At 46.7% G+C, this 13,023-nt stretch overlaps 1 protein-coding gene across 5 annotated transcripts in view; it reads left to right on the top strand.

Annotated features, from left to right (window-relative positions):
- Positions 1 to 13,023, top strand: part of CDC42BPA (CDC42 binding protein kinase alpha) — a 289,477-nt gene that overhangs the window by 137,350 nt on the left and 139,104 nt on the right. For all 5 annotated transcript variants that reach the window (XM_088444439.1, XM_088444443.1, XM_088444441.1 and 2 more), the window contains exons 6-10: positions 3,266 to 3,359; positions 4,812 to 5,012; positions 7,074 to 7,322; positions 7,765 to 7,844; positions 11,886 to 12,052. In XM_088444439.1, the coding sequence (XP_088300565.1) occupies positions 3,266 to 3,359; positions 4,812 to 5,012; positions 7,074 to 7,322; positions 7,765 to 7,844; positions 11,886 to 12,052 (791 nt within the window). The remainder of the gene's footprint in view (positions 1 to 3,265; positions 3,360 to 4,811; positions 5,013 to 7,073; positions 7,323 to 7,764; positions 7,845 to 11,885; positions 12,053 to 13,023) is intronic.

A 13,023-nucleotide genomic window follows, 5' to 3' on the forward strand; every position in this document is an offset into this window, starting at 1 on the left:
CAAATATTTCCTTGACCCCAATAAAACAGCAGTCTGGTCTCTGCCATAATTATCCCTTGTTCCAGTAGATGTGTCCAGCTGGAGTCCCTACAGATAAGCTACTCCAGTTCTAGGGTGAGAAGGGCAAGCTTGAATTTGTAGTTCCCCAAAAAGTTGGAGACCCATGACTTTGGCAACTTCTATTCTAGCGTAGTTACTAAAAATACACTGGAAAGCTGCAGCCATGACAATGTCTGTGGTAGAAATAGTCTTCAGGTCCGGACCTTCCACTTGGCTAATTATAAAAGGTTAATGGACATTATTTATCTTGTGCCTCTGCTGATGTTACGGTGTGTTTGTGGTCGCCGGCTGATTACTGTGTCTGTGACTTTTTTTATTATGTCTGGGTTACGTCGACGATGTTTCCGAAGCAAAACACCTTATTGATGTTCTATTCCTGAGATTCCCAACATTCATTTTGCGCAGTCGTATATGGAGCAACAATTTACATTGTCCATTGTTTCCTCCATTAATCCCTGTAATGTCGTCATAATCATTTCATCCCATTTTATGTTGATGCTCGGCGACAGTGATTGGGCGCAGATGGGGGTCTAACACTGGTCAGGGTACCACAATGTAGCCTGCCTACAAATGATATAAATGTAACAGCACGGCTCTGCTGTTAGTGATTATCATCCGAGCCGTAACTAGACGTTTTGGTGCCCTGTGCAAGAGAGGGCATTGGTGCCCCCCCCCCCCCACATTTTTTAAATAGGGACATAAGATAGTGCACCTGAAAAAGGGCCATGGCCTGATAGAAAGAAGAGGAATCTACAAGTGAGAATGGTAAAAAACAGAAAAATTTACAGGCCCAAACAGCGCCCCCTACCCTGCAGTGCCCTGTGCCCTGGCACTGGTCTCACTACCCTAGTTATCATCGTTGTTATTCCTTCATTATTGGCATATGTCAGAAGAGACATGCTCTCCACTTGTCATATATTCGTATAATTTAAATTGGTCTTAAATATTGTCTTTAAGAAAACATTTACTCTTTTTATTGTGACACAGTAGTGCAGTGGTTAGCATTCCCGCTGTACAGTGCTGCGGTTATGGGTTCGATTCCAACCATGGCACTTATCTGTGTGGCGTTTGTCTATCTAACCCCTTATTTGTGTGGGTTTCCTCACAGACTACAGAAACATACTGGAAGGTTATTTGGCTTCTGACTGAAATACACCTCTGTGTATGAGTGATAGACTGTAAGCTCCATGGGTCAAGAACTGTTACGAATGATTTGTTTTCCATGGATAGTGCTGTATAATATGAAAGGCTAATGATAATATAATCTGGTTGATTTTTTAAGCTGCAATAAGGCCTCATGATTTGTTTTCTACATTAGTAATTTACAAAAACAATTGTGCTTTTATGTAAAATAGGAAACGCTTTGAACTAATGATTGTGTCTTTGATAAACGGTCACATTGTGGTAATAAAGCTCCAGACCCTGTGTGTCCCCACCGCACATCTGCTTAGACAGGAGGTTTTCCATAGGGAATGGGCTCTATAGCCGTTTTCTGAGCCTTTATCTGCAAGGAAATAGAGATTCCCCATCGCTAGAACAAGGAAACCTCTGAATGGGGCCTACGTACGTCATAGTGAGATGCAGTCACTCGTTATAAGTACCAAGGTCTATACACCAGGGGTTCCCAACCACGGTCCTCAAGGCACACTAACAGTCCAGGTTTTAGGGATAGCCATACTTGAGCACAAGTGACTTAATTAGTACCTCGGTTATATTGATTTAACCATCTGTGCACAATCATGGATATCACTAATACCAGGACTGTTAAGGCCCCCATACATCAGCAATCTGAAAACCACAATTGAACAATTTGAAGATTTATTGCCCGATCTTAGGATTTCCCAATCGAGCAATCTGCGCCCATACACTACAGATCTTTTTCAGTGATTTGCAGATCGATTGCAGCAAACACAGATCTGGCAATCTTGTAAGGCCCATCATTTTGCTAGAAATGGTCTGCAAATCTGCTGATCATGTCCATACACTAGCAATCTACAGCCCCAATCGATCTGTGAAATCCAACATGTTGGACAATCTGATTAAACAATTACAATCATATTTTGGTTGCAATCTGTGAAGCCCATACATTGCAGATTTTTATACACAATCGATTGCAAATTGCACGATTACTGCAATCCATCTCTGATGTATGGGGGCCTTTAGTGTGCCTGGAGGACCGAGGTTGGGAATCACTGCTATACACCAACAACTGAATTTATATTCCACATTTTACCAATCTGTAGTGATTATTAGTTATACATGTCAGTGTCTCTACTGACTTTATACTTTGAGTGGAGCGGAAACTCTTCTGGACATGGGGGTGGCTGTGATTGGAATGAAGATTGTGCTGGACATGGGGGGACATTCCCCTCCCCGCACCCTAAACCTAACCCCCCCTCCCTCCCCGGTGCCTAACCCTAACACTCCCGCTAGTGCCTAACCCTAACTCCGCACCCTAACCTTCCCCCTAACTGCCGATACATACCTTCGGGTAGCCAGTGGTCGCAAAACTGGTGGCGGGATTCCGATGCTCTCGGGATTTCCGTGCCGGTATTTAGCCCGTCGGCCGTCTACATTCCTCGCTGGACATAGGAATATCCGTTAGTAATGAGGACTGTGCTGGACTAAACATATAATTTAATTGTCTGGTTTATTGATAGTGTGAAAACCAGTTTGAAAAGTTTATTGACTTTTAACAGTTTAGTTGTTCCTATGTAATATCATGGCCTTCCGACATCAACTAATTCAGTTGTGTCAAACTCAGGCCCTTCAGCTTTTGTGGGACTACATATCCCAGCATGCACTGAGTCAGTTTTAGCATGCGTAATCGTAAAACTCTGGCACTGCATGCTGGGATGTGTAGTTCCACTGCAGCTGGAGGGCCGAGTTTGACACCCCTGAACTAATTGAACACCCAAAAAATCTGCCCTAAGTTTCCACTGCTATTTATAATATCCCCGCGCGGGGAAGGACCCCCCAGCAGTGCCATTAATGTTTGCATTACTGTGGCATATGTCATGTGAGACTATTGATCCGTGTTTGTAATACACTTGTATGTTTATAAACGTGTGTTTTTCAGCTTCTGATTGGCAAAATGCCTACAACCCTGCGCTGTTCTTTGTAATAATAAATGTAATTCTTAAACTCCTAAACACAAGCTCTGTATTACCTGAATACCAATTGCGTTTTCATCTCCTCCTTCCAGAGACATAAAACCAGATAACATCCTTCTCGATATGAACGGACACATCCGACTGGCAGACTTTGGCTCCTGTCTGAAGCTGATGGAAGACGGAACAGTAAGTTATCGCTGTGTTTTTAGCTGGACTCCAGTATAGTGTATTATATTTTACACTTTACACCAATAGTTAATATTATTGTATAGTAAATTTTCATTGCAACCTTTTGGTATAAAACTTAAAAAATATTGTTTGTACAGTTTTAATTTACGAAGACTTACACGTAGGGGTACGTCATTGTGGTGAAACATCAGTGTTGCCCCTAAATATAACTCTACAAAATTCAGAGCGGGGTTATTTACTAATAAAGTGCAGATATTCAGTCAGCAATGGATTATGGTTGATGTAGGCCATATAATTGCCTGGTCTCGTGTTTCGGCTATTTGGGTCTCAACCAGAGCAATCGGATCACCTTTAACATTGCTGGGGCTAGTTAGTGCCGTAGGAAGGTATCCGGCCAATTGCGATAATCTCCTGACTCTTGTAATTATATGCCCCAATACTAAAGGCCCCCATACACTGTGCGATATGCACCTTGCGATGCGACTTGCGTTCCGACGGCCGACATATCTGAGCATTCGGGTGGCTGACCGCCCGATATGCCGGCACCCCAATCCGCATAGCGATGCATGGTATCGTACATCGCATTTCCAGACCAAGTGAACATATGCAGTAAGATCTGGAGGTGCGATGTACGATCCCACGGGAGCGGGCACTGACACGGTGCGATATAGTACCAAGCCTTAAGTCTGGTACGTTATAGTTTTGCGCCACCTGCCCTGATATCGTAGTGTGGCTGGCCATCCTCTGAGAATAAAGTTGCTACGGGTTATTACACATTCGTCCTTTTGCACTTTGTTGATATATAACCTCCAACGTGATCAACACAAGGAACGTATGTAAATATTTTTTGATGATCATTTTGTGTTTTGTTTTTTAATCCTGAATTGAGATAATTAATGATTATTTTATTTATTCTACTTTGCTAGGAACTTGTGGCTTTTTCTCCAATTACCCTACCTAACGATGTTAGTATTACTCGTGCTTTCGTTTTGTTACCGCTACTGTGGTCGTTCTTTGTGAGCTTCAACGAACAAAAGTTCATAGAATGAGGTTGTAAAATGTAACACACACATGGCAATGGCCTGTTTATAGCGGAGATAGGACCCCACCATTGGAGTGCATTGACTATGATATGACCAATCTAGAAGGAGGAATGATTAGGGGACGTTCCCGAGCAGTTGGTGCATGGATAATTGGCGCACCTTGTTTTTTTTTTTTCCCACCGCGCCTGCCTTTGCACACAGAGCACCATTAGGTTCACACCCCAATGAGTAATGAAAATGCCGCTCTGCTCAGATGCTTTTGCACGGTCATTGTGCCTTGTCTGCGCTTCCAAAAATGCACCGGATTCAAGAGGTCCAAATGTCGAGACAAAGCACAGTGCAACTTCCCGGTCAGGACACGTTCCCCGAGCCACGTGCGCTCTACTGACAAATGTCCTCCCCCCAGGTCCAGTCTTCGGTGGCTGTTGGAACTCCAGACTATATCTCTCCTGAAATCCTCCAGGCTATGGAAGATGGGAAGGGGAAGTACGGTCCAGAGTGTGACTGGTGGTCCCTTGGGGTCTGCATGTACGAAATGCTGTATGGAGAAACTCCATTCTATGCCGAGTCCTTAGTGGAGACTTACGGGAAAATCATGAACCACAAGGTGAGTGCATCATTGTTGTCAATATTGAACAATCGGACTCCGATATAGGGGGATGCCGCAAACTTTCTAAAGAGCAGCCAATCCGCTTTCTTTTATTTCATAGTCCATGGCTAGGCAACCTGCGGAAGCCCAGCTGCTGTGGAACTACACATCCCAGCATACACTGCTACAGTTTTGCTGTTATGGAACGCTAAAACTGCTGCAGAGCATGCTGGGGTGTGTAGTTCCACAGCAGCTGGAGACCTGCAGGTTGCCTAACCCTTGTTATAGATAACTGATAGCTAGGAGTTAATAGGTTGCTCCAGGTCAGTTCTCCTCTTGTCCTCTTCCAGGAGGTTTGATACATATCCCCCACAATGTTCAAATACAAACTCGGGTACCATTGTGGCCTCATAAAGTACACCCCTTAACACTTGCTTCCTCACATTCGAGTCTTTGGAAACAGAACATGGAATGTGGACTCTTTGTAGGGCCTAGCAATGTCGTGTTGGGCTGTGCTTAGTGCTACTGTAATGCTAGGCCATCTTCCTCTTCTCCCCCTAGAAAGGACTGTACTCAGTGACAATGGCCAAGACGTTCCCAGCGGTCAGTACAGAGGTTCTGGCTGTCCGGATAATAGGACATAGTCTTCATTCTAGCACCCTGCACCTGTCACAACCTGTGCAGCTCCTCTTTCCTACCTGGCGTGTTGTTCTCTGCTCTGGTGCTTCTAGCACACTCAGCTAATACAACAGACTGCTCAGATACAGACCAGCATTGTTGGCTAATGATTTCGGTTTGAATAAAGGGGATGGTCTTAGGAAAAGCAGAAAGCACGAGAGCCGTAAACAGAAACTACGTTTTGTTTTATACCCATTGAAGTCCCCTATGTTATCTTTAGGTCTGGTTATACTGCAGGGAGTTTCCAAATTGTTTGAATAAATTTGTGGTTTTCTATAAGCCCAACGCCTTTCAGACTTGTCCAACTGATCAAACGTTGTTCATCATTCCTGTCTAAAAAGACCTAAAAATATATATGTTAGCTCCTACTTATTGCTGTCACGTGTATTATTCAACTCATCGGCTCTTAGATTCTCCAGGAGACTGTGGCCCCGATTCAGAGACGGACGCTCTGACAGAGCGCTCGCTCTGAATCAGGCCCGTCCTTCTCTTTCTTTAGAACGGCCTCCTGGCCGCTCGCATAGCTGTGGATGACCACCCACAGCTATAGCGAGCGGCCAAAAAGATGGTCGCGATGGTCAAGACCATCGCGACCATCAGGCTTGCGACGAGACCCTTGTGGTACGGTCTCATGGCCGCAAGCCCTGGAGTGCTCTCGGCTCTATCAGAGCCGAGAGCACTCCCACTGACATTACTTGTGATTTCAGTGGGGCCGGCCCCAGACGGTAGGCGTGGGGCCGGCCCCAGACGGTAGGCGTGGGGCCGCCTCCGTCTGGGCAGCCACGCCCCCGGGGGGCGTGCTGTCACTCAACATCGACAGCACTCCCCCATTGTAGCGAGACCCGGAGCGACGGCTTGCCCGTCGCTATCCAGGTATCGCGCATGCACACGACAGAGCCGCCTCCTGCATGCGCACTGGCCCAATGTATGGCAAGCTTAGACCATTGGGTAGTTCCTATCAAATTTGAGGCCAGGGGTTATGTATAATTTGTGTTGCTTTTATCATGGGACTCTGTAGGCTTCTCTTGTGCAAACATCTACCTCTCCCATCATGCCTTGCTCCAGGGCCCAGAGTCTTTCTCCTCAACTCTCGCAGGCACCAAAAGAGCTAAGGGCGAGGGGCATAGACAACCTGCTTGTTTGTAGGCAAAGACCTGTTTGCAGATCAAGTGCTGGAAAGTGTTAGAAGCCATCCCAGAGAGTATCGATGAAATGTATGGAAAGCGCAGTTGGGAGAAAGACGGTTGGGTAGAGCGTCGAGTTTAAAATACTACTTTTATCTGATAAGAGGTGGTGGGGGGGGGTCTAGTCTGGAATTCTCTTAAAAGCGGTCTTCAAATTCCAGCCTGATACTTAAGTGTTCTCCAGCAATGGTGTAATTACGGTTTATTTATTTTGCAGGAGCGGTTCCAGTTCCCGTCCCAGTTGGCCGACGCCTCTGAAAACGCTAAAGATCTGATAAAGAGGCTGATCTGCAGCCGGGAGCATCGCTTGGGCCAGAACGGAATAGAGGACTTTAAGAATCACCCGTTCTTTGTCGGCATTGACTGGGACAACATTCGGAACTGTGAAGCGCCTTACATCCCGGAAGTCAGCAGTCCGACCGATACATCCAACTTTGACGTGGACGACGATTGTTTAAAAAACTGTGTAAGTCCACGTTATTTCTGTTCTAGAGCAATTCCGTCCCATCCTCCCTCTCTCCCATGTTACCGTTCAAGGTAAGAAAACGATTGGCAGCCGTGGCGTCTCGTCAGATCCTAACCGGTCTTCTGCAATCTCTACCAGTTCTATTAATAGGGGAGAATGTAAATGTGAAATAGTCCCTGTTTAAATCCCCACTTTGTAAAATTGTTGTGCCCCCCCCCCCCCCTACTTTCTGTGCCAACTTCCTCTCGTCAGGAATGCGGGCTGACGACGAGGGGAGGGCAGTGGATAAAGGGATAGACAGAAGCCTGGCATTTGGGTGGGCCTGTGAAAACAATATTATTGTAATCATTTTATTGTCCCCCTGGTAGAACAAATGAAACTCCCAAAGGTTTTCTTTACTTGCTGCATCCGTAGTTTAGTTGTTTGTTTTGTGCTTTTTTAGGAGACGATGCCGCCATCAACCCACACTGGATTCTCTGGGCACCACCTTCCGTTTGTTGGGTTCACTTACACAAGTAACTGGTAAGTCATCGTAGGCTTGTTTGTACTTAGTATGTGTGTATTATAAGTTAGTGCTTCCTTTTAGGGCTCTACATGAGGAAGTGCCAGAGAGTGGTGTATTTTGGTATTATGTATGTCTTGTACCATGGAATGTATATACCGAGAGTTCCATCATTGCCTGTATGGTATGGTGCACAGTGTAATAGGCTAATACTAAGGGTGCCTGAGATGGCGGAAAACGGAACATTGTGTATAGCAGATATGTGGTGGCCATAACAGCCTCATACCCGCCAAATGCTGCCTTGTGCCCACTTAAATAGTTACATGTCCTATGGGAATCGGTATGAAATACCAAAGGCTGAATAGCCGCCCGTTCTCATACTGACGCCGGAAGCCTGAAGGGAGGACATCCTGAAAGTGGCTGGTATGTACTCTAACTCTCCCCCCCCCCCTAACACTCCCTTGGTGGTGCCTAACCCTAAGTCCCCCCTGGAGTTCCTAAACCTAACCCCCCCCTTCCTGTACCCCTAGCCTAACCCTCCCTGAGGGATGCCTAACCCTAAGTTCTCCCAAGGGGTGTCTGAACCTAAAACGGCTACAACCTAACTATCCCCAGCTTTTCTCGTTCGGGATGCCGGGCGTCGGGATTTCGGTGTTGGGCTAAAGATAGGCGTCAGCATTTCAACGCCTATCTTTAGTCCCGGGTCGGCTTTCTGATGTTAGGATTACGAAAGCCGGCATTCCGGGCAACAGTAATTTAACCGCACCCCGTACTATGCCCATCATAGCACCCCTTCCCCGCTGGGCAAATCCTACTGCTCAGCACAAGCCACACATAATCCTGAGACCAAGATAATGTGCCTACTACAGTATACAGTACCCCCATATCAGCCCCATGCCCTCCACAGTCCTGCATTGTGCCTACTACAGTATACAGTACCCCCATATCAGCCCCATGCCCTCCACAGTCCTGCTTTGTACCTACTACAGTATACAGTACCCCCATATCTGCCTCATGCCCTCCACAGTCCTGCTTTGTACCTACTACAGTATACAGTACCCCCATATCAGCCCCATGCCCTCCACAGTCCTGCTTTGTGCCTACTACAGTATACAGTACCCCCCATACCAGCCCCATGCCCTCCACAGTCCTGCTTTGTACCTACTACAGTTTACAGTACCCCCCCATATCAGCCTCATGCCCTCCACAGTCCTGCTTTGTGCCTACTACAGTATACAGTACCCCCAATATCAGCCTCATGCCCTCCACAGTCCTGCTTTGTGCCTACTACAGTATACAGTACCCCCCTATCAGCCCCATGCCCTCCACAGTCCTGCTTTGTGCCTACTACAGTATACAGTACCCCTATATCAGCCTCATGCCCTCCACAGTCCTGCTTTGTACCTACTACAGTATACAGTACCCCCATATCAGCCTCATACCCTCCACAGTCCTGCTTTGTGCCTACTACAGTATACAGTACCCCCCCATATCAGCCTCATGCCCTCCACAGTCCTGCTTTGTGCCTACTACAGTATACAGTACCCCCATATTAGCATCATGCCCTCCACAGTCCTGCTTTGTACCTACTACAGTATACAGTACCCCCATATCTGCCTCATGCCCTTCACAGTCCTACTTTGTACCTACTACAGCATACAGTACCCCCATATCAGCCCCATGCCCTCCACAGTCCTGCTTTGTGCCTACTACAGTATACAGTACCCCCCATATCAGCCCCATGCCCTCCACAGTCCTGCTTTGTACCTACTACAGTATACAGTACCCCCCATATCAGCCTCATGCCCTCCACAGTCCTGCTTTGTGCCTACTACAGTATACAGTACCCCCAATATCAGCCTCATGCCCTCCACAGTCCTGCTTTGTACCTACTACAGTATACAGTACCCCCATATCAGCCTCATACCCTCCACAGTCCTGCTTTGTGCCTACTACAGTATACAGTACCCCCATATTAGCCTCATGCCCTCCACAGTCCTGCTTTGTACCTACTACAGTATATTGTACCCCCCATATCAGCCTCATGCCCTCCACAGTCCTACTTTGTACCTACTACAGCATACAGTACCCCCATATCAGCCTCATGCCCTCCACAACCCTGCTTTGTACCTACTACAGTATACAGTACCCCCATATCAGCCTCATGCCCTCCACAGCCCTGCTTTGTACCTACAACCGTATACAGTACCCCCCCATATCAGCCTCATGATCTCCACAGTCCTGCTTTGTACCTACTACAGTATACAGTACCCCCATATCAGCCTCATGCCCTCCACAGTCCTGCTTTGTACCTACTACAGTATACAGTACCCCCATATCAGCCTCATGCCCTCCACAGTCCTGCTTTGTGCCTACTACAGTATACAGTACCCCCCTATCAGCCTCATGCCCTCCACAGTCCTGCTTTGTACCTACTACAGTATACAGTACCCCCCCATATCAGCCTCATCCCCTCCACAGTCCTGCTTTGTACCTACTACAGTATACAGTACCCCCATATCAGCCTCATGTCCTCCACAGTCCTGCTTTGTACCTACTACAGTATACAGTACCCCCATATCAGCCTCATGTCCTCCACAGTCCTGCTTTGTGCCTACTACAGTATACAGTACCCCCATATCTGACTCATGCCCTCCACAGTCCTGCTTTTTACCTACTACAGTATACAGTACCCCCATATCAGCCCCATGCCCTCCACAGTCCTGCTTTGTGCCTACTACAGTATACAGTACCCCCATATCTGACTCATGCCCTCCACAGTCCTGCTTTTTACCTACTACAGTATACAGTACCCCCATATCAGCCCCATGCCCCCCACAGTCCTGCTTTGTGCCTACTACAGTATACAGTACCCCCATATCAGCCTCATGCCCTCCACAGTCCTGCTTTTTACCTACTACAGTATACAGCACCCCCATATCTGACTCATGCCCTCCACAGTCCTGCTTTTTACCTACTACAGTATACAGTACTCCCATATCAGCCTCATGCCCTCCACAGTCTTGCTTTTTACCTACTACAGTATACAGCACCCCCATATCTGGCTCATGCCCTCCACAGTCCTGCTTTGTACCTACTACAGTATTCAGTACCCCCATATCAGCCTCATGCCCTCCACAGTCCTGCTTTGTACCTACTACAGTATACAGTACCCCCATATCAGCCTCATGCCCTCCACAGTCCTGCTTTGTACCTACTACAGTGTACAGTACCCCCATATCTGCTGAGATGCAGGCGCTCGGGATCCCGACAGGGTTCAGTCTCCTATCCATCCGTTCCTGGTGCCTAAACCTAACCTCCCCCTCCCCGCACCCTAAACCTAATCCCCCCACCTTAGTGCCTAACCCTAATCCCTAATGCTAACCCCCTAACCCTGCTACTTACCTTCGGGCTGCTGGTGCTGGGATTCTGACAGCTGGCATCCCCTTTGTCGTATCCCCTGCCAAACATTTCACCTAATGTCATTATGTGATGCATCAGTTTTACCAGGAATAATGTTTTTTTCTTAGCCTGCCTTTATTGTATATATAGTATAGTAGTATCGTCTATGTGTGTGTGTGTGTGTGTGTGTGTGTATATATATATATATATATATATATATATCTATCTATGTGATTACTGGTCTTTCAATTTTCACTATGAGGCAAAAAAAAAGTTCCTTACTACATGTGTATTACCTGTCGCCCAGTTCCATTGAAACGGTGCGACTTGTCTGATGTGCAAGACTCTTGTGTGTGCCCTTATACACAGTATACGCCCATTTATGGAAACCTTACAACAGAAGTACGGTCTGTTATATTTACAACCTTTTCATCCCCAGGTTGTAACATTTATAAGAACAGACTGTCCACAAACAGAACGTAGGTGTTGATCCACAAACAGAACGTTTTTCCAGTAATATCAATCCAACTAATTATATTTTATTGCTACAACAACATATTCTGGTGTGTTTAGTTCTTTGTGGGACGTTTGTGTAAGTTGTTTAAATATTGCGGCATAGAGTCGATACTTTTTTGTGAATTTGCCGTGTTTTTGGTCAGTGTACTTTCAGATACCAGCTCGCTGCGATGCGCGTCGGAGAGATCCAGTACGGAGCTCGATGCCAACGTTCAGAGGACATTAGAAGATAGATTAGCGACGGAGGCGTATGAGAGGCGGATACGGCGTCTCGAGCAAGAGAAAGTAGAACTGAGCAGGAAACTGCAAGGTACAGGGGCCGGGTTCTCTGCTGTTACGGGGGCTGTAATGTTTTATTCCCTTTAATTGTGTAATAATACACGGGATTGTATATGTTAGACTGTCTCCCTATACCATGTTATATGTCAGGGGTCAGGGAACTTTTTTATCTTTTACCCCAAAATATATTTAGATACGTCGACGTTACCCCCTTGATTTGAAAGGAAGGAAATCATATAGTAGTGCCCCCATATAATGCCCCTGTAGTAGTGCCCCCATATAATGACCCTGTAGTAATTCCCCCATAGTTATACCTCTGTAGTAGTGCCCCTGTAGTAGTGCCCCCATATAATGCCCCTGTAGTAGTGCCCCCCCATATAATGCCCCTGTAGTGCCACTTGTATAAAAAAAAACACTTACCTTAAGCCTACTCCTGCACCCGCTGCCGTCCTGTCCGGCCGGCTGCCTGCTCCTCGGGGCTATGGGCGAGACGTCGTGACCATAGTGCGCATGGACAGAGGCGGAAGCTGGCGTTCAAAAGAGAACGCCAGCCTCCGGCTAACGCGGCGCTGCAGGGAAGGAGCTAGGCGCCCGCTGGTGATAACATCTCAGCGGGCGTCCGGCTTAGAGCCTCCCTGCGGCACAGCCGGGCATGCATATGAATCATTCTATATTATAGAATGATTCATATGCATGCCCGGCTGTCCGTCCATTACACCCAGGAATTTAATTTTTACCCCATGTGGGGCAATTTACCCCTGTTCCCCAACCACTGTTATAAGTACACGTAGGAGGTCATCCTAGTGCTATCTGCAGATGAGACTGTTGCCATTGTTTTCTGCGTAGGTCTCTTGGTCGTTGACTAAAGGTCTCCATGATACCTGATATGATAGAAATCAAATGATAAAGCTGCTCAGTAGTTTAATTCAGTGAATAATCTGCCCTTTTAAATCTCCCGGCTGCTTGTTTATATGTTATAAGGTAAGGTGCAAAATGCTGCTC

Source organism: Taudactylus pleione, unplaced genomic scaffold, assembly GCF_031769625.1.
Source record: "Taudactylus pleione unplaced genomic scaffold, aTauple2 ptg000363l, whole genome shotgun sequence".
Classification (NCBI taxonomy): Eukaryota; Metazoa; Chordata; class Amphibia; order Anura; family Myobatrachidae; genus Taudactylus; species Taudactylus pleione.